General features: G+C 43.9%; 2 protein-coding genes across 2 annotated transcripts; one reads left to right on the forward strand and one right to left on the reverse strand.

Annotated features, from left to right (window-relative positions):
* Window positions 1-2,646: 2,646 nt before the first annotated feature.
* On the reverse strand, window positions 2,647-5,291 carry RHOB (ras homolog family member B). The gene has a single exon (XM_038397010.2). The coding sequence runs from the start codon at window positions 4,772-4,774 to the stop codon at window positions 4,184-4,186; it is 591 nt and encodes a 196-aa protein (XP_038252938.1). The 5' UTR covers window positions 4,775-5,291; the 3' UTR covers window positions 2,647-4,183.
* A 9,130-nt stretch (window positions 5,292-14,421) lies between these two features.
* LOC119853189 (ras-like GTP-binding protein rhoA) lies at window positions 14,422-19,889 on the forward strand. The gene is made up of 3 exons (XM_038395920.2): window positions 14,422-14,609; window positions 15,976-16,571; window positions 18,117-19,889. Exons 2-3 carry the CDS (start codon window positions 15,979-15,981, stop codon window positions 18,136-18,138), a joined length of 615 nt encoding a protein of 204 aa, XP_038251848.1. The 5' UTR covers window positions 14,422-14,609; window positions 15,976-15,978; the 3' UTR covers window positions 18,139-19,889.
* The last annotated feature ends 1,847 nt before the right edge of the window (window positions 19,890-21,736 follow it).

Raw genomic sequence — 21,736 nt, forward strand, 5'->3', positions numbered from 1 at the left:
CATTGAGATATGGGGGTATGTTGTCCATATAGTGGCTATGTTCATTGTGGAGTGTAATGAGCGGATACGATGATAAGGATGGATCTACCCTCATTTGGTGGGATTTAATGTTCAGTGAGTTTATGGTTCCAGTTCATATGGTCCAATGGAAAAAGTCTCTCAGTCCCTTTCCCATAGTTGATGCAAGATGTCGTACAGGCTCACACATCTTGGTATTGTCGGTGGCTGATGATGTGTTCGATGTAGATGTCCCTGGACCATCACATTGTGTCCGAGACCATGAGGCGCCGCATGAGCTGTGTGTACCATCGACCGATCTCGCAGGTCCGCAGCACACACTCGTTGCAGGGGTCCCAAGCGCCCAGGGCTCCATTACTACAGCCCTTACTCAGGCAAAACATAATTGACATCCAGCATGAATGTACTTGCCTCCTAAGCACCTCAATAGTAAATACTGATATTGCATTATATAAGGATACAGTAGTGAATTCCTTTGCCTCAGTTTCCCAATGCGTAAACTAGAAGTATTAATACTTACCGCACTAGGAGACTAGAGATTATAATGTTTTGGTTTTTGCACAGCCTGATAAAACTGTAAAGTGCTACTGTAAGTACAGAGTATCAGTATTATTATAATCAGATTAAAGAAAAAGGTCACATAGGATTTACCAACTTTGGCTCAAATTATACAGAGGGTCTCCAGGCTACAGTAAGGGTCTGAGTTTGTAGTTCCTTTTGCACAAATAGAGTCTCTGACAATAACCCCTTAAGCACAATGCAGATTTTCAAAAGGGACTAGTGATTTTTTGGGTACCTCAGGTTTTGGGTGCTCAAATTAATACTTTAAATGGGCCTGATTTTCAGAAGGTGATGAGCATTCCCCCATAAAAGTCTCACCCCTTAGAGTGTTTACAGGTTGGAACCCAAAAATTGAAGCATCCAAAAATCATTAGTTATTTCTGAAAAATCCTCACCAATATTTTTGCCTGAATTAAAAATGCCAATATTTTCCACTGAAAATCCCTAGAAGCAATTACATTCACTAAGGACATTTATTGAATGTTTTATATAAAAAAATAGTTTAAATGCAATACGAGATATTTTTCCTCTCTTTCTACCGATTGAATTGCCAGTGTGCAGAACAATGAACCCAACCCTGCTCCTATTTAAATCAATGGCAAAACTCCCATTGAGTTCCATAGGATGCAGCCTTTTCTGCTGAAACTAAGCAAGCGCCACAAAAGATGTTGTTTTGACAATTGTCACTTTGTTTATAATCCAGAGGAGACTAGCAAATATTCAGATTCTGTATAAGTGAAGGGCCTGATTCTCCATTCACTTCTGATTTATACTAACTCTACTGAAGTCAATGGGGTTACACCAGTATAAAACTGGTTTAAGAGGAGAATCAGATCGAGGTCTTAATATAATGAGACCTCTCTTTAGGACTCAAAAGTTTTTGCTAAAATAGCAGGAGGGAATCATAATTTTGTGCATGAATCAGCAAGGCATGGACTGCACTGCATTAGGATGAATAGATATTTTGTACCTACATAGTTATCACTCAGGAAGGATTCCCTTAGAATAAATGAAATTTGAATATATTCTATAGTTGCAGGTGTTGTCACCCCACCTAGTGCCACTTTTATTTGAACATCCAACAGTAGAACATAGTACCTGTCAAATACCCGTCATGAACTAGGCCAAGGCGGAAAGAAAATAAAGATAGGCATTTACTAGCAGAAAATAAATTAAGTCCACCCCCTCAACCATACATGAGGATCATTGACTAAATTTGATGCTTTGGAAAAAAAAAGAAAAGGGGGGGATCTTTAGTGGGCTGCTGGAGTTCAAATGTGTCCCCTCCCTTTTTGGGCTGTTAGCAAGTGAAGCCTGTAGCCCAGCTGTGTCATGCAGGAGAGTAGTTGAGCAGTTATCCAGTCTTACATCTTTCATTGTCCATAGCTTGTATTTGCATGCAAGATGTATTCACTACAAAAGAGCTGTGATCTGACTGTATAATACAATCAAAGTAGTAAGTTTTGCTGCTGGTAGTTACTTTTCCCTTTAAGTCTACCTAAGACAGAACCCTATGGGTTTTGCTTTACACAGGGAAAAACCCAAGTAACAAACAATATAAATTGTTACTCTAACAATCCCACAATAGCCCTGCTGCTGTCTGAATTTAATTCAGTTTAAAGGGAAAGTCTGTCCCTACAGTCAAGGGCAACCTATGGAAAACATTAGGAGGCAAGTGGGGAGCGCCACTGACCCCATCCTACAGGACAAAGGAGTTTTGTGCTTCTGACTGGTTACTTACTGAGGAAATGAAGATGACTTCATCTCAGACAGAACAAAAAAACACTCCATATAGGAACAACACTTCCCTCCCCTGCCCTCAGAGGATTTGCAATCGTCTCCCTACTGCAGAAGCTGATTTCCTCTGGAAAGCTCCCCCAAAAAGGATACGCAATATGTTGTAGAAAATACACTTATTGCAGAATTCGGCTTCAAAGATGTGCAATCCAAAGAACATGCACATCAAACCCTACCCATCCCAAATTTTATCTGTGAAAATAGTCACTGGATGCAGATAGTAGCTTCAGCTTTGTTCAGGCAACTCATTGAACCACAGGAAACTTCTCATGAATGTCATCATAGAGTCTTTTAATACTTTACATAAAAAACTGCATACACAGCTTATATAACTTTATGTAAACATCGTAAGTCTCATTGCTTTTGCCATGTCAGTTCATTAAAAAAAAAAAAAAACCCACCCTAAACAAAATAGTCTTAGTACCACTGTCAAAAAAAGGGAAACCAAAATACCTCATAAAAGACAAAAATAGATGGATAGGTTTGTTCTCTGAACCAGAGAAACACAAGTTTAATGGCTGCCCTGTAAAAATAAAGTTTAAATAAGCCCAAATACTTTAAACTGCTCTGGAAGGGAAGAGGAAGGAGCCAGTGTTTCCACTCACTTTTCAAAAGAAATACAGTGGTTTTATTTATTTGACATTTTTTAAAGAAATCCAAAACAGATGAGGTTACTATGTCAAAAGTGTTCATAATGCTACAGTGTTATATGCATTTGACAAGTGTTAAAATTAAAAAGTTAACACCCAGTTGTGCAAAGTAAGTTCTCACCGGAAAATAATGATTTTTTTAAATTAACCGAAGCAACACAATTGCAGAAGAAAACTGTAATAGAAGGAGCAGGCACCCAGATAATACATGGCAACATTGGGTTTCTCCCCACCCTCTCCCATCATACTGTGACAGTCATCAGGAGATTGATGTCTAGGGAAAAGAGACAGCAGATCAATCTTTTCTAGTTCAGCTGGGTGACTTCTACAACCGGAATCAGTTCAGCTTTTTAAACAGCAGGCTTTAGTCATTCTTGACTGTGTTGGGGAAGGGCGTCTGTTCCTCTCAATGACTGAAATTGAAGCTGGGCCGAGTAGTTTGGCACCCACGCCCCAGTTTACTTTAAATAATAAACACACTTTATCGTATCCCAGTTCAAACAAAAAATAATATTTAGGTATATACACACACACAGTGGATAACCCACCCCTCCCTGATGCCCCTTTTGATCCAAGTCCTCAAAGAGCTATGTTACACAGCAGGTACATCGGAGGTCAGCTCAGTCCAGGAAATCTGCTCCGTGGGAGGTGTTTGCTGCTGGTGGTCTGCAGGAAGTCTGAGAAATGCAGCCCCCACCCCAAAGCCCTCAGGGCCTGGGGTAGGAAGAGTGCACACACGGGAAGGAGGAAATCTCTTCCAGGTGTCCCATGTGCATTGATCACCTCTCACAAAGGAGACTGTCTCGGTGTTGTAGATGTTGGGTTAATAACCCCAGCTGGGGAGATGGGAGAAGAGCTGGGTCCACCCTCCCCTTCCCCCCAAATCTCAGCAGCAGGAGCTTTTTGGCTGCGTTTCACAGTCCATGAGCGATTGGTTTGCAGGGGACGGCAGCAGCCTTGGTCTCTGGACCATGGGCGCCTCCCCCAAGGCCCTCCCCCTCCCCCCCCGGCACGCTCCCTGGGCAAAGCGCGTGGGTCTCCCCGCTTCACCTCCAGTGCGCGGCTCCTAGCAGGGGCAACCTCCCCTCCCGTGCAGCGTCTCCCCCCCCCCCCGGTCCCGGCGGGCGAGTGACCCCAAGGCAGCCCCACGGCGCGCCCTATAGCACCTTGCAGCAGTTCAGGCAGCCGCTCGGGGCCCCGTAGCGCTTCTGCAGGGCGGCGCGGGTGGCCGTCTCGAAGACCTCGCGGACCCCTTCCTTGGTCTTGGCCGAGCACTCCAGGTAGTCGTAGGCCTGGATGCGCATGGCCATGGCCCGCCCGTCCTCGGTGCGCACGGGCTCCTGCTTCATGCGGGCCAGCTCGTTGCGGACGTGCTCGTCGTTGCGCAGGTCCTTCTTGTTGGCCACCAGGATGATGGGCACGTTGGGGCAGAAGTGCTTGACCTCGGGCACCCACTTCTCCGGGATGTTCTCCAGCGAGTCCGGGCTGTCCACCGAGAAGCACATGAGGATCACGTCGGTGTCCGGGTAGGAGAGGGGCCGCAGGCGGTCGTAGTCCTCCTGGCCGGCCGTGTCCCACAGGGCCAGCTCCACCTGCTTGCTGTCCACCTCGATGTCCGCCACGTAGTTCTCGAAGACGGTGGGCACGTAGACCTCGGGGAACTCGTCCTTGCTGAAGACGATCAGCAGGCAGGTCTTGCCGCACGCCCCGTCCCCCACCACCACCAGCTTCTTGCGGATCGCGGCCATGGCCAGGCTCGCCAAGCTCGCCTTGGGGTGCAGCAGGACGACGGAGGCGCCTTCTTCGCCCCCCGCCCCCCTTCCTCCTCCCTCTCGCGGTCTACAGGGCACCGTGGCGAGCTGGGATGGGCGAGGCGCGGGGGGGGGTTTGTCTATCTCGCACCACGCGGGCGGGGGCTGAAACGGGATCGCTGCACCGCCGCTGTCACCTCCCCGGGGCTTTGTCGCTGCCGCGCTCTCCCCTGAAGCAGGGGGAACGGCTGCACCGCCCCGCTGTGCAGGCTGCCTGGCGGGCTCGCCTCGCCGCCTCCCGGGCTCTCCGGAGGCAGCTCGCCGTCTCCGCTCCCCGTAGGGCCTGCGCCTCTCCCCTGCAGCCGCCTGGGGGGATTTTGTGGGGCAGGGGCTCGAGCAACGTGGGGCAGCGGTCGCCCGTAGCTCCGGCGGCTCCGAGTCGGGCTCCACCAGTGCTGCAGGCTGCCGCTGGGCGCTGGTATTTAAAGGGCCAGCTACTTTCTTAATATAGCCGGCCAATGGCAAGGCAAAGAGTGAGGTCATCTTTTTGAAGGCGCTCAGCCATTGGCGGGGAGAGCGGCAGGCACTGAGGCGGGGCCGGGCCGGAGCGACCGGCAGACTACGAGCAGGGGGGCGGCCGGCCGGCTGGCTGCCGGTGGCTGAGCTGGGCGGGGACTGCACCTTCCCGAAGGGTGGGGGTTCAAGGGGCCGTCTCTGCTCTTCGCCCCCGGGGCAGGTGCTCTTCCCAGGAGGGGTCCCGCTTCCTCGGAGCTGGAGGTAGGGTGACCAGATGTCCCGATTTTATAGGGACAGTCCCGGTTGGGGGATCTTTTTCTTATATAGGCTCCTGTGGACCTCCCCCCTCCCCCCCCAGCCCCTGTCCTGATTTTTCACATTTGTTGTCTGGTCACCCTAGCTGGACGGATTCCCCTTAAACTTTCCTGAATGGCACAGAAATTTCCCTGGTTTCAGAGTAGCAGCCGTGTTAGTCTGTATTCGCAAAAAGAAAAGGAGGACTTGTGGCACCTTAGCGACTAACACATTTATTAGAGCAGAAGCTTTCGTGAGCTACAGCTCACGATTGCATCCGATGAAGTGAGCTGTAGCTCACGAAAGCTTATGCTCTAATAAATGTGTTAGTCGCTAAGGTGCCACAAGTCCTCCTTTTCTTTTTGAGACATTTCCCTGCCTCCCTCCCTCCACTGCAGTGTCTCCACATCAGTGTTTCTCAGAGCTTCACTAGCAGCTGTGCTGTATCGCTCGGAACAGAGCTCTCAAGCTAGCTCCTTCCCAGCCCCATCTCCCCTCTCACGGGCTGCAGTTAGTTACTGATACCAAAGGTTACACTTTCCACATGCTAAACACTTACTTTTCAGGCTGCAAATGATATGGAAGCAGATAAAAATACTTTGAGGGATCACCATTCCACAACCCGCCTAGGAATAAGTAACCACCTTCATGCCCAGTTTTGCCTTATTACCCTGTGCAAACATTGGCCTGCAATGAAATGCTCCCTCTCTGACAGGATTGCACACGGTTTATTGAGGTGCAATGCACTCAGCTTCCATCATTTAGAGCTCTAATTAAAAATATTTTTCATTCTTCTGTTTGTGTGAACAGTGAAACCTGCCTTAAGAGGCCACTGCAGGGACCAGCAAATAATAATAATTAGCAATCACACTGCCTAGCAAAGACCGTCTTTAAAGGTTGGACAAAATGGAACTGGCGTCCTCAGGGATTATTTTGAGTGGTTAGTTTAAAAAGTTACATTTAGATCACTGACTAATAATAAAAACAGGACCCATCCACTTCCCCCCTTCAAATATAGTGATAATTTTTTCTTTAATCTAAGATCCTCATATGCCAAGTTTCAGCCCAGAAGGAATATTTGTATGGAGGGATTATAAAAACCTAGAACTAGTAGACTTTAATTGAACTGCCCTGTGAATCTTAATTTATAATAATATTAGTAAGTCTACAAAATGACGCAGCTTACCAGTGGTAAACGGCAGACACCAACAAACACTCTCATCAGGTTTCAGAGTAGCAGCCGTGTTAGTCTGTATTCGCAAAAAGAAAAGTAGTACTTGTGGCACCTTAGAGACTAACAAATTTATTAGAGCATAAGCTTTCGTGAGCAACAGCTCACTTCATCGGATCAACTCTCATCAGGCACAAACAAGGACACCTACTAACAACCGAAAAAGAACAAGATGTGCACTGGACAGAACATTTCAAAGAATTGTTGAACAGGGAACACCTAAAGAGGAAGCAAACATCTAGGAGGCAGAAGAAAATCTTGATATCAACACAGACACCATAACTAAGAAAGAGATCATTCAACCCATCAAATCCCTAAAAAATGGGAAGGCTCCTGGCAAGGATAATTTGAATGCAAAATTGCTCAAGGTAAATCCTAAATTAGCAGCATCTATCCTGGCCCCTCTATTTACATCAGTCTGGAAAAGGGAAAAAGTGCCAGATGAGTGGACTAATGGAGTTATAGTGAAGATACCAAAGAAAGGAACTCTCAGTGATTGTAATAACTGGCGTGATATCACATTTTTATCTGTGCCAAGCAAAGTATTGTGTAAGATCATAGTCTAACGTACATCAAAGGCAGTTGATAGCATTCTCAGAAAAGAGCAAGCTGGTTTTTGGAAAGGGCATGGATACACAGACCAGATCTTCATTCTACGAAAATAATAGAACAGTTCTTAGAATGGCAAAGACAACTCTACATAAATTTCGTAGACTTTGAGAAGGCTTTTGATAGCATTCACAGGACCAGCCTATGGAGCATTCTGCAGGTATATGGAATTCCTTTCCGTATAATCAACGTCATCAAAAGTTTCTATTTGAACTTTACATGCAGTGTTGATCACAGTGAGCTCAGTTTTGAAGTCAAAAACAGGAGTACGTCAGCGGTGTGTCATGTCTGCAATCCTCTTCAACATTGCCATCAACTAGGTAATGTGGCGTACAAGAGAAGACATGCCAAGAGGCACTAAATGGACACTGTTCTCATCCCTTGAAGACCTGGACTTCGCAGATGATGTTGCTCTCCTATCACATATCCAACATCATATACAAGAAAAAGCAACTCGACTCAACGCATTCAGCCAGCAAACTGGACTTAAAATCAACTGCAATAAGACAGATTTCATGACCTTTAATATTACCTCACCATCACCAGTACGGATAGAGGGTTATGTTCTCACCAATGTAGAAACATTCACATACTTCTGCAGCACCATCAGCCAGGATGAGGGAACAAGCCAGGACATCCGGAACAAAATCAATAAAGCCAGGAACACCTTTAGGAGCTTAAATACACTCTGGAAATCATCAAAATGCAACACCAAAACCAAACTCAAGATTTATCAAAGCTGCGTACTTTCAACACTACTTTATAGTGGGGAATGAGAAAGTATGACATGTCCAAACTGTCTTCATTCCATATAACCTGCCTCAGAAAAGTCCTCCGTATCTTTTGGCCCAGAACAATCTCAAACCAAGATCTGTTGACACAGTGCAGCCAAGAAGATCTGAGCACCATCATTGTCAGGAGGTGTTGGAGGTGGATCGGTCATGTGCTCTGGATGGAAACTGATTCCATCACCAGAGTAACAATAAGGTGGACACCTGAAGGCAAGTGAAAATGAGGCCGCTTGAAAACAACATGGCGAAGAGCTTTGGAAGCCGAGCTGAAAAACCTGGGGCACAGCTGGGGAGCCATTGAAAGACTTGCCAGAAACAGACAGGAGTGGAGGAGCTTCATCACTGCCCTAAACGCCAGAGGCATAATAGGAACATCATGATGATGATTAGTAAGGTACATTAATCAGTAAGTTAATATGAAAGTTAAACAAAAGGAAGGAGCAAGTGATTCAGTTCATCAATATTTTGATGATGGGAGCTATTGAAAGCTCTAAAATAGATAGCTATGCTGAGCACATTAAAACAATGCATTTTAAAATCTTACAACATGATGGGTACCCTGTTGCTATCTACTGTGCTGTACCTTGGCTGCTATTATTGCTGCTCATTGAGTATCTCCTTAAGGTCTTGTTCCTGCAAACACTGACATACATGCTTAACTTATTCTATTGACTAATGACTTGAATGGGACTACTCATGAGCCCTTCCAATGCAGGACTGGGTTCAAAGTACCCTTTTGTTAGCCTGTACAGACCTTAGTAAGTAGAACATAACTCCTAAGCCACAACTCCATATACATTGACCTCACATCACACTTTTTTAAAAATATGTAGCCACTTGCATATATAGGATGTTTTGACAGACTTCCCTTAGACTATTACAGCAGTGTATTGTCAGTAGGACAAAGATGTGGTTGTGGTTCATTTAATCCCATACATTTGAATAAAATTAATCTTCTATAAGGATCTCTCTCTTTCCCCTTTCCCCTGCTGCCAGGGGACTATATTTTGCCTTTGCAGGGTGATGGATTTGAAGACTTAGTAGATCATTTCCACCTCTGATTTATGCGATCCTATTTTGTAACTGGCTGTAAATCCTCTTGTGGTGATTGGTGCAGTATCTTTCACATTAAAGCTATTAAAACTATACAGAGCACAATCATGTACTCACTTTGACTGATGTTGGAGTCATGTTGGTATTAAAGGGACATCACCGCTTCAAAATCCCATTTCTATCCAAAAGCCTACCCCTTGCTCAGAAAAATATGATTGTAAAGCTCCAAAACTTGACAGGGGGATACAATATCTGATACACTTTTAATTTTTAATTGGTTAGATTTCAAGGTGTTGGTGTCCCTGTGAATCCACTCACTGGGCTAATTCTTTCTCCATCATAAGACCATAACAAAAGGTAAACCATCTCTGTAGAAATAAGATCTCACTTCCCATGAGGACAGAGGCTTCTAATTGTGGAACATTTGTGTCTTGTACTGTAAGGAGATAATTGGGTTTTTTTTGTAACAAGTACTTTATGTATAATTTTAAAAGATAATCCAAGTTCATTTGCTGTATAATTTAAACCACATTATCTACCTTTGCTGTTTGCAAGTTATTTGAACCTCTTTGAGCATGTGAACAAACTGTGTTTGGTTTTTTCATTGGAGGTTAGTGCCACCATGTGGCAACCCTAATGCTCTGTTCTGGTAAATCAGAACTTTTGCATCTGGGGAGGCAGAAAGAGAATTTGTGAATATTTTGTAAGTATTTCTGTGTATTCAGTTTAAGATTTATTGTTGTTGATGATGATTTTTAACTTACTTTTGGACTCCATGAAGAAACATAGTTCAAATTAGATTTTATCATTTTGTAAAAAAGAAAAGAAAAGAAATGAATTAACTAAGATGAAGGAATCAGCTGACTGGTTAGTTATGTTTGACATATCAACTGTGCTCTGAAATGAACAATATAAAAATGTTTGCTTATTAATTTAAAAAGAAAACGGGTCTGTTCTTCTCCGAAAATGCTAGTGGGCGTTATCTGTGTTCATATGAGTCCAGCTCCTGCTCTCCTAATTCACATGAGTCAGTGAGCTTGATTCTGATTTCATTTGCTTTTCAAGAGAAAGTCCATAGAAGTCAACAGAGTTACTGACCAATAACTTGACCAATGATTCAAGTGAATAGGATCTACTTGGGTAAAATTCTCACTGAGCACTGAGACTTTTGCCCAAGAATGAACTTTTTAGCTTCCGTGTCCAATTAAAACATCAGCATCAGTGCAATTTCTATCAAGGTACTATACCTTTAAAAATGCAAATTTTAACATAAGGCCAGTGGGCCACATTCAGTGAAACATGCTCACTTACACCAGTAGTGACATCAGTCCATAAACATTACCTTAAAGTCAAGACACAGACACAGAAAAATAATTAGATTCTGAGTTGAGGCTGCTGGAACAGCTATGTGGTACCTGCACTGAATTGTCTTCCTTGGGGCTTAATATATTCAGCTGGTCCAGGAAAATGTGAGGTGATCCTGTTTCAGGAGGGCAGGGACTAGGAGGGGAAATCTATGTATGTCCTTTTGATTTCCTGTTTGAGCAATGCATCAGGGCGAGCAACAGAGAAAGGGTGGTTAGCCTCAGAATTCTGTGTGTTGGAGCTGGATGACTGCAGTGGTTTCTGTAAATTGAGTTAAAGGGATAATAACAAGAAAAGGAGTACTTGTGGCACCTTAGAGACACAAATGTATTAGAGCATAAGCTTTTGTGAGCTACAGCTCACTTCAATGCATCCGATGAAGTGAGCTGTAGCTCACGAAAGCTTATGCTCTAATAAATTTGTTAGTCTCTAAGGTGCCACAAGTACTCCTTTTCTTTTTGCGAATACAGACTAACACGGCTGCTACTCTGAAACCAGGGATAACAACATACATCAGTGCTTGGGCTTCCTACTCAAGAAGGTGATTGAGGGCAATGGTGGGAAAGCGGGAAAGTAAAATTAAAACAGGCAGCTGGGACCAGATGGCTTTTCCTCCTTCCCAAGGTATTTTATGTTATTAAAGGGCCAGTTCTGCCTTTAGGTGTATACTAATGGGTCTCATTGAGGTCCATACACATTTTTCAGGGCTGAGTTTGGCCTGGAGTATCTAGTTCATATGTTCTTTGCATTTCAGATATTGATGCTTTGGAAGACAACCTAATTATTTGAAAATTAAGCAAGTGGAGAGATAAAGGTGAGGTGGGGATGGAAAATACTACTGGATAATGGTGTTTGTTTCATTGCACTCCCTTCTGCCCTTGATGAAATTGGTAGTAGTATTTATTTAACCCAGACAATTTATGTTCAAGTACAAACATACACTAAAAAATGCAAAAAACCTATCCAGGAAGCAATCACTTCTCACTTTGTAAATGACTAGGCAAGTAAGCTCATTCTCTGTTGTGGAGTAACACTTACTGAGGAACTCATATGTGCTAATAACATTATATGTTCACTTGCATATTGAGTCCTCCATGCTTTCTCTTCCCATGATGCTAAGACCCCTACCCTACAGTCCTGATGCAGGCAAAAATCCCAATGAAGTAAGAAAAGCAGGATTTGGCCTAATATGGTTATTTTGCAATCTTATGCTAAGAAGCCTTTGAGTAGATGTGGGAAGTAAGGCTCAAATAATTAGTATGGAGCTATTTGATGGAAGAGGAGAGCTTATGGCATTTATAAGGACTGCAATGCTCATTTCATGATGTGGCAGGCTTATTGCTGTCACAGGTCCATGAGAAAAGCTGAATTTAACCTCAAATACTGAAAATGGAGGAATAAAAGAGATACATTCCTGGAATGCAAACACACAAAACAGGAATTGAACAAGAATAGTGTGTTTTTGTATAAAAAGCACACAAACAGTAGGTGCAATACATGTAAGAGTATATCCTGAACAAAGAGGAATTAGCCTGAAAATATGTTAAAAAAGTGTATCAACAATCAGGGCTCGGTGGGCAGGGGGAGGACGTGGATAGAGGTAAGGGGGCGGGAGGTAAAAAGTTTGGGGATCACTGAGTTAGCCAGTCTGTGACACTGAGCACCACAGTGCCTCACTTTTAGGCACCTAGAACATCACTACAGTTCACAAAGTGTGAGTTTGACACCTAAGCTCCTATACAATGAATGGGGAGAGATAGCACCTTAGACTGCGGTTCACAAAAGCCAGTGTGCTAGGCAGGAAACCACCTAAGCTAGCCAGTTGGAGATGCTGACCACTGGGGTGCATGCTAAGTACCACCCCTCTCACGGAGTAAGGCATCTAAGTCTAGGCTGCAGGTACTGTGCCTATCTCTGCTTGCAGATCTCTGCTGGGAACCCTCACTGGAGTCAGGCATTATTTTTTTGCAAGAAGCCAGGGAGGGTATTTGGGCCAGGTTTCAGAGTAGCAGCCGTGTTAGTCTGTATTCGCAAAAAGAAAAGGAGTACTTGTGGCACCTTAGAGACTAACAAATTTATTAGAGCATAAGCTTTCGTGAGCTACAGCTCACTTCATCGGATGCATTTGGTGGAAAAAACAGAGGGGGACAGAAAAAAGTGTGTGTGTGTGGGAGAGAGAGAGAGAGAGAGAGAGAGAGAAAAGGAGAGCACAAGCATGAAAATGACTCTATAGCCTGAGAGCACTCATCCAGGATATGCAAGACTCAGAATCCAGTTCCCCTACTCCAGTTACTCTTTGATTATTTATTCACAGTGCAACAACTTCAACAGGAAAGACTGAGGGAGGCCCACATAAGAATATCCCACCCATAGCCCACTGGTTAGTGCACTCTCCTGAGAGGTGGCAGATCCCTGGTCAAATCCTTTCTCCCCTTCGAGAAAAGCGGGGACTTGAACTGGAGGTCTCCCATATCCCAGGTTGAGTACCCTAACCAATGGGCAAGAAGATATGAGGGAGTTCTGCCCCCTATCTCCCATGCCCCCAGCTGGCATGCTCAGAGGGTGCCAACTGGATTGGGCCCCACAGGTGACTTAAGCGTCCAAATGCCTGTCTTCCCCCGGCGCATGAATCGCTCTGAGGCTTAGGTGGGAGATAGACAGCTGGATGCCTAGCCTGAGGTAGCAGTACACATGCCTGGAGGCAGAAGCTTGGTTGCCTAGGGAATTTCTACTGCAAAAACTTAGGTGCAGAGTAAGTTTAGGTGCCTAAAAGGTTCAGCAGCAGTTTTGTGCTTCGCAGTAATGCCAAAATTGGGACTTAGGCACCTAATTCCTTTGTGCATCCTTAAGTGTCTGCATTACAAATAACCCCTACAATTGATACTCTCAGCAGACGCCAAATTTATCTACCATAGCTGCTCATGTAACCCACACACCTCCTGGGTGTGGTGTTCTGTCCCATCTAGTGGCACCGAGACTACTTAGAGAGAGATTAATGAGTCTGCTTTACAGCCTTAGCTAAGGGCCACATGGTTTTTAGCTCATGCAGTAGAGGCTCATGCATTTAGCTCCAGAGGTCCCAAGGTCGAATCCCACCCACTGACGACTGGAATCTGTCGGTGTTAGACTTATATGACCCTCATTACCATAGTATCTGAGTGCCTCGCAATCTCTAGCATATTTATCCTCCAAACACCCCTGTGAGGTAGGGAAGTGCTGTTTTACAGATGAGGAGTTGAGGCACAGACAGGCTAAATAATTTGCTCAAGACCATACAGGAAGTCTGTGGCAGAGCAGGGCATTGACTCCAAGTCTCTGAAGTCTCAGGTTAGCACCCGAACCATTAGACCATCCTTCCTCTCTAGATTGACTGGGTCACAGAGACTGGGTTAACCTCACTTCTCAAGTTGTCCCTCAGACCAAAGCTATATTGGTGATGGCATGAAGAAGTTTGATCGGATACTGTCCGCCATGCTCTGCTGGCTACATAGCTTACTAAAGAGCTTCAGTCTCATGGACTGACAGTTCCAAAGCACTAAATTAATTGGAACTCTTAGTACTACAAAGATAATTTATTCAGGGAGGGAATGTTGAGTAGCAGTCTTGTACAATAGAGATGAGGAATACATGAAGCAACTTCTATATGCATTGTGTAATTGATGTTGTAAATCTCTACAGGATTGCGTAATTGATGTTTTCACCCTCCTTACATTATTACAAGTAAAGTAGATTGCTTTTAAAAGCAATGATCTCATTCATTCCTCTTTGCTGATTGGCTGGCTAAATTAAGAAACAGAAACATTTATTTAAAAAGAGTGCTTATCATGAGTGTCCTGCAAGAGTGGTGGAGAACTGTCTTCATAGGTGAATTTGTGTTCCAAAGAAAAGTGGGGAGAAAAGAAGATTAGAGAAAAGCAAATGCCCTGCTGATCTTCAAGAAAGGGAAGAAAAGTGATCCTGGAAGTTACTACCTGTAAGTCTAACTCCTATTCCTAGTAATATAATAATGGTACATATATGAAAAGGAGGGGAGGTTGGCTCTCTTAGCTTCTACATGATAACAGACCCCTGGGCAATACGCAACCTGGGTTTATAAAGAATAGATGGTGCCAGCCAAGCTTGGGGTTTTTTGGTGATAAAAGTTACACTGTTGGTGGATGAGTTATCTAATGGGGCACTGCCAGGATCTGTCTTAGGTCCAGTCTTATTTGACATCTTCATTCTGTGATCTAGAAGAGAGAATAAATAGCATCGTCAGTGAAAATTGTTGACGATGCTAATCATGAGGGATTTGAGGACATATAAAATGACAGGGTCTAAATTAGCTGTTACCACTCAAGAAAGAGATCTTGGAGTCATTGTGGATAGTTCTCTGAAAACATCCACTCAATGTGCAGCGGCAGTCAAAAAAGCGAACAGAATGTTGGGAATCATTAAGAAAGGGATAGATAATAAGACAGACAATATATTGCCTCTGTATAAATCCATGGTACGCCCACATCTTGAATGCTGTGTGCAGATGTTGTTGCCCCATCTCAAAAAAGATATATTGGAATTGGAAAAGGTTCAGAAAAGGGCAACAAAAATGATTAGGGGTATGGAACAGCTGCCATATGAGGAGAGATTAATAAGACTGGAACTTTTCAGTTTTGAAAAGAGACAACGAAGGGGGGATATGATTGAGGGCTATAAATTCATGACTGGTGTGGAGAAAGTAAATAAGGAAGTTTTATTTACTGCTTCTTGTAACACAAGAACTAGGGGTCACCAAATGAAATTAGTAGGCAGCAAGTTTAAAACAAACAAAAGGAAATATTTTTTCACACAATGCACAGTCACTCTGTGGAACTCTTTGCCAGAGGATGTTGTGAAGGCCAAGACTATAACAGGGTTCAAAAAAAGAACTAGATAAGTTCATGAAGGATAGGTCCATCAATAGCTATTAGCCAGGATGGGCAGGGATGGTGTCCCTAGCCTCTGTTTGCCAGAAGCTGGGAATGGGTGACGGGGGATGGATCACTTGACAATCACTTGATGATTACCTGTTCTGTTAATGTCCTCTGGGGCACCTAGCATTGGCCATTGTCGGAAGACAGAATACTGAGCTAGATTGACCTTTGGTCTGACCCAGTATAGCAGTTTTTATGTTCTTATCTCAGATAAATAACACAAAGATCAAGAAATCATACGTATGGGCAAAAGGGAATAATAGAAAGGGACAGAATCAAATCCAGTGTGATTTGCTGCCTCTCCTCTCCCTCTCTCCTCAAAGAGTATTTACAAATCACTGGAAGCTTGAAGCTGGAGGGGTTCATTTTGCTCCACGTCCTATTTTTCAGAAGATGGCTGCTGTTTGGAAAAAGATAACTGTCGTGGGAGATGTTGCCTGTGGCAAGACATGCCTCCTACTTGCCTTCTGCAAGGAACAGTTTCCCAAATGCTATGAGCCAACAGTGTTTGAAACCTATGTCAATGACACCGAGGTTGATGGGAAGTCGATGAAGCTGATGCTCTTTGATGTAGCAGGGCAGCGCCAAGGTAATTATCAGCGCTTCCGTTCGTTGTTCTATCAAGGCACAAATGTCATCTTAATGTGCTTCTCAGTGGACAGGCCAAATTCACTGCAGAACATCCTTGACATTTGGATTCCAGAGGTCAGACTGTTCTGCCCCACAGCTCCCATTGTTCTGGTGGCTACCAAGAAAGAACTGAGGAACGATGAGGGTGAGCTGGAAAGACTTGCTAAACTGGAACAAGAGCCAATAAAGACGGCAGAAGGAAAGGCCTTGGCTGCTAGCATTGGGGCATATGCCTACCTGGAGTGCTCTGCAAAGACGAAAGATGGCATTGAGAGAGTCTTACAGATTATTGGTCAAGCTGCAATACGAGATGGAACAAAGAAGAGAAGAAAGCATCGTGTGTTCTTCAGATTGTTGTAAGAAGAGCAAAAATTTTTTAAAAAATGTATAAGTACATAGATAACTTATTGAGAAGTTAGATGGTATGTGGGAGTTTTATGAGTATTGCATGAATGCTTTCATGGGGCCAGATTGTCCTCCTCTGTGGAAAAAGCTGGGTAGAGGAGAGGAACATGCAACATTTCTCTTGAAGAATTTCTACTAGGTGATTCTGCTGGGGAGTGAGTGGGGTTTACCTCCTCCCACCCCCTCAGAAATGAGGCATGGATACAAACTCCAGAACTATAGCAGATTGAGCACTCACTGGTGCAGCACCTCCTGCTGGTCATCCAGGAATTAGCTCTTTTCCAGCCCTGGAGCGTCCCCTGCTGGCCGGTGACTCTTCTGTCTCAGGCCCCCGTGTCCCTTCCAGACCCTGGTGCCGCTTTTCATTGGGGTTCTGCCCCATGGCAGTCCCCACGCTCTGGGTCTCCTCTCCCAGGGGAACCCCCAACCCTCTAAGCCCACCTTGCATCAGTGGCTACTGCCAGTCATCATCTAGCCCCCATTCTCTGAGGCAAACTACAGTCTGTAATAGCCACTCATCACTGGCAAGGGGTTGGACCAGCTGCTTCTGCCTATCCCTGGGCTGCACCTCTGCAGCCCCAATACCCCTTTAGGCCTTTAACAAGGCCTGCAGCCTGGGGAGTTGGCAGACTGGAGCTCCCCAGCTCCTCTTGCCCTTCCCCAGCACCTCTCTAGTTCCAGTACCCTGTGCTCCCAGGCAGCTAGGTCCTTCCCACTCTAAGGCTGGAGTGAGACTGACCCAGTGCCTCCCTTAGCCCTTCTTATACTGGCCCAGCCGGGCCCTGATTGGCTGTCTCAAGCTTGCTCATGGTTGGCTCCCCGGGGCAGCCTTTTCCCAGGGCTGTTTTTAACCCCTTCGAACCCAGAGCAGGGTGACTGCCCCGCTACAAGAATCCATAGATGAACTGAGATTTGCACAGATCTTGAGAGATGAAAGTGAGGCCAAAGCCATAATTCTCCACAGAAGTACCGTGATTCTGCATTACTTCCTAGATCTCATGGCTTTTACTACAGCTCCCTGTTATTACAGCTTTAGTGGCAAGGCCCTGTGCTGGCTAGGCTTCCCCCTGTTCCCCTGCAGCTTCCTTACACATACTCACTGGAGTGCTCATATGCTTAGGGCAAAAAGGCTCCATGCAAAAGTTCAGACAGTCACAGGCTATATTAACTTGATTGTTGATTACCCACTGCTTTCCTGCGAGGACAATGCACATAGCACACTAAAGCCCAGCCTTTTCCATGTTTAGATTCCCCATGCCACAGGTCTGGAGATGAATGTAGGCTGCTGTGAAGGTGGCCCTCACCCTTTCCACATACACAGAGGGACAATCTGGTCTTTAACAGGATTCTTACCTTTAGCATGCATTCAATTAGAACCTGATAGGTACAGGATAAGAGAGGTCTGAGAGCTCTACTGAAATAGAGCTTTGATAACATCTAATCCTCAACATCCTTACTTTTTTGGAGACCTCTTACATATTTTTCTCCTTCTCTAGCACTTGTGGACAGAAGCAATGAAGTAAAAAGAATGCCAGAGATGTGGCCAACAGTTGAGAGAAATTTTCTACTTAGGGTGAGATGGGGACATCCCACCAGCAGCAGTGGTGAGTCTCCAGAAGCCAGAATGAGATGTAGTTGAACTTGGACACATTAATACATACCTCCTTTATTTCAAGGACGGATATTAAGAGCATTGCTGGCAGTCCTGGAAAAGAGATTTGAACTCTGGCTATAGATGCAAAGATGGCTGGTAAATAACATGACTAGCATTTATTAAAGACATACTCTACAGATCAGAAGGTGGATAAAAAAAACCAATCCTGGAGTGAATAATTTTAGGATCCTGATATCAAGGGACAAGGAACTAATTTATTGTGCCTAGCTCATCGTACAAAAGGACAACATCCTTTGGTATCTTTCTCAATGGCAGTTCCATCACTGAAGCATCTTGGTTATTGTCCCACTGGAGGAAACAAAATCAGAGTAACCAAAATCTTCATCCTGATATTTTAACAACAAGAATAGCAAATCCAAAAGATAATTAAGTTTCAGATGCATTAAACATTTTCTTACCCATTCTTCCCAACTGATAAGAGTTCCACTGGCTGTAGCACTAAAGTCCGAGTGTAGATTAGGCATTGGTTGTTGTACCACCATGGCTATGAGTAAAGTTCCCTTCCTCCCTGTAGTTGCTACTAGTGGTCCTTCTTGAAGTGAGGTAGGTGCTAATAATTTAGTTTCCACTCTGTTCTTCCAATACATGCACCAATTGATCTTCAGCAGGAGCCAGCTATTCATCCCCTGACTATTTCTTCAATCTGTCTCTGGATGGGTGTAGTCCCCAGCAGGTTTGTCTGTGGACACAGTTTGTCTGTCCAGGATCTTGTTTTAATTCATTTATTATTTAGGTTTCTCAGAGTTCTTGGTGCCAGACTTATCCTGTTATTGGTCTTCTTTCTTACATTCTTATTGCTGCTTCCAACACTGAGGGTTAAACTGAAGTAATTGAACAAACTAGTAATTTTTATCACCCTGTCCACTCACATGAAAAAATATTCAAATGACAAGTGGTCTGATTTACTTGAAAGACCAAGGCATGGAATTTATAACAACAACAAAAAGTTCAACCCTATTAATGAGAAAATGAACTGAAGTGCTTGGAAAAGATCTTACAGTGTAAAGTGAGTTACAAAGTAATTGGGAGCTGACACCCATTTGTGGATAGCATGGGACATGCTGCATCCATGCTACATCACTTTCTACTAGCCGTGGTAAAATCCCCTCTACTTCAACGTGCAATTACATCCCAATGGTTTAAGAATAATACTTTACATTTCTAAAGCACTTTTCTTTCCAGGATCTCAAAGCCATTTTAAACATGATTTACTGAGCCACATTCCGTCTCTCTGTGATAGGCAGATAGTATCTCCATTTTGCAAAGGGGGATACTGAGCAACACCAAGATTAAGTGAGTTGCCCAAGGTCATCCACATCCATAGCTCTTTCCTCCGCTTTGACTCTTCTTTCTGTACTTATTTTGTCCCTTCTCTTTTCTCTTATAGTCTCTTCAATTCCTCCTCTACTTCCCTTGCTACTCCCCTGCCTTTCAAATAATATTTACCTGATATAGGTCCTAAGATAGGAAAGGATCCCCTGGAGGGCTCTTCAGCTTAAGTGCCTATTGAATTCAAATCACATGCTTAAGCGCTTTCCTGAATCAGGGTCATAATGCTTTTAGTTATTTTTTTAAAATCATAAAGAGCTTTATTTATTTGTGTGGGTAAGCATTGTTATTCCCATTTTACAGTTTGGGGGTAGGGGAACTGGGGAGCAGAGAGGCTGAGGAACACATTTTCCAAAGTGGTCTCTACTTTTGGTCTCTTCAGTCTTTGAACATCCCACTTGAGACACTTGGAGCCTCATTTTCAAAGGTGCTGAGTGCCCACCACCCCTATAACATTCAAAACACAAGGGCATCCAAATTTGGAGGCCACTTTTGAATATGTAGACCCATGTGACTTGTCCAAGGTCATACATTGTCAATTGGTTTCTCACATGAATATATTTAACAACACACAGACTGGCATCTGTTTTCAGTCCAAATCTTTAGGTATTTTGCCTTAAAGTAACAGTGACTTCACCTTTGTGTCTGTCAATATTTACCTCTGTAATAATCAGTCCTTGCCTTGACCTTAGTGTTGGCATCTTGTAGGTTAGTTACTGGTTAACCCCAGGCCTTCAGCCTGCTAGCATTTTGCACACACAGCCTCTTCTTACTGAGCACACTTATGCAACTGGACAAAGGAAACAATGAGCTTTTTTGCTAATTTCTCAGGCTATTGTCACATTTCACACTAGAAACCTAATCCTTCCCTTTTTAGCCACAGGCTGTTAAATACATTCTTAAAGATGGTCAGAGTATTGATGCTGAGCAAATATTTTTTCCAAAATTGTGCAAAACTTTATTCTAGAGTTGAGGTCAGCAAAGCTTCATTCGAATGCTTTGTCAAAACTGGAAACATTTTTTTCCTAAGGCTGTGTCTACACTGCAGAGACTGTGCTGGTACAAACTTGCAGAGGGATTTTTTCTGTTGGTGTAGGAACACCACCTCCATGAGCGAAGTTAGCTATATCGACATAGCTGCATCTGCACTGAGGGTTAGGTTGGTATAGCTATGTCGGTCAGCCATGTGGTTTTTCACATCCCTGACCAATGTGCACCTAACTTTCAAGGGTAGAGCAAAGCTAAATCTCTGGCTCAGCACACTTTTTCGAGAGCAGGTATCAGTCTGGGTGTACAACTAAACCTGTGTAACAGTTGCCCACACATCAGGCCTCTGGACCCCATAAGCAATGCACAGACTAAAACAAAATTAACCAGTCTTGTTTTGAGATTGTGCTTTGATTTATGAGCTAAACAAGAGGAAAGATGGTCCAGTGAATAGGATGCTGGTGTGAGACTTGGGAGGCCCAGGTTCAATTCCTTGTTCCACTACAGGCTTCCTATGTCTTGGGGAAAGTCACTTTGCCTCTCTGTATGGAGGATCATAGTACTTTCCACCCTCACAGAGTGTTGTGATGATAAATGCGTTAAGGATTGTGAGATGCTCAGATACTATGGAAATGGGGCCATAGAAGTAAGTATTAGATAGACAAGATTGAAATTTGAAACAAAAATCATTAATTCAGACTGCTAGCATTCAAAATCTGTATAATGCCAAACCAACAACATGAGCCCAGCTCTGCAGTCCATAAATCCTTTTAGACAACTGTTTCTTCCAGAGTAGCTGGTAATCAAATAGTCTTTTTGTTTTGTCTTTTTTAAAATGTGTTTTGTCCCAGTGGCACTCTAATTCTATGTCAGGTTTCAGAGTAGCAGCCGTGTTAGTCTGTATTCGCAAAAAGAAAAGGAGTACTTGTGGCACCTTAGAGACTAACAAATTTATTAGAGCATAAGCTTTCGTGAGCTACAGCTCACTTCATGCATCCGATGAAGTGAGCTGTAGCTCACGAAAGCTTATGCTCTAATACATTTGTTAGTCTCTAAGGTGCCACAAGTACTCCTTTTCTTTTTGCTAATTCTATGTGTTTACATAAACACAAGATGCAGAACTTT

Source organism: Dermochelys coriacea, chromosome 3 (genome assembly GCF_009764565.3).
Source record: "Dermochelys coriacea isolate rDerCor1 chromosome 3, rDerCor1.pri.v4, whole genome shotgun sequence".
Classification (NCBI taxonomy): domain Eukaryota; kingdom Metazoa; phylum Chordata; order Testudines; family Dermochelyidae; genus Dermochelys; species Dermochelys coriacea.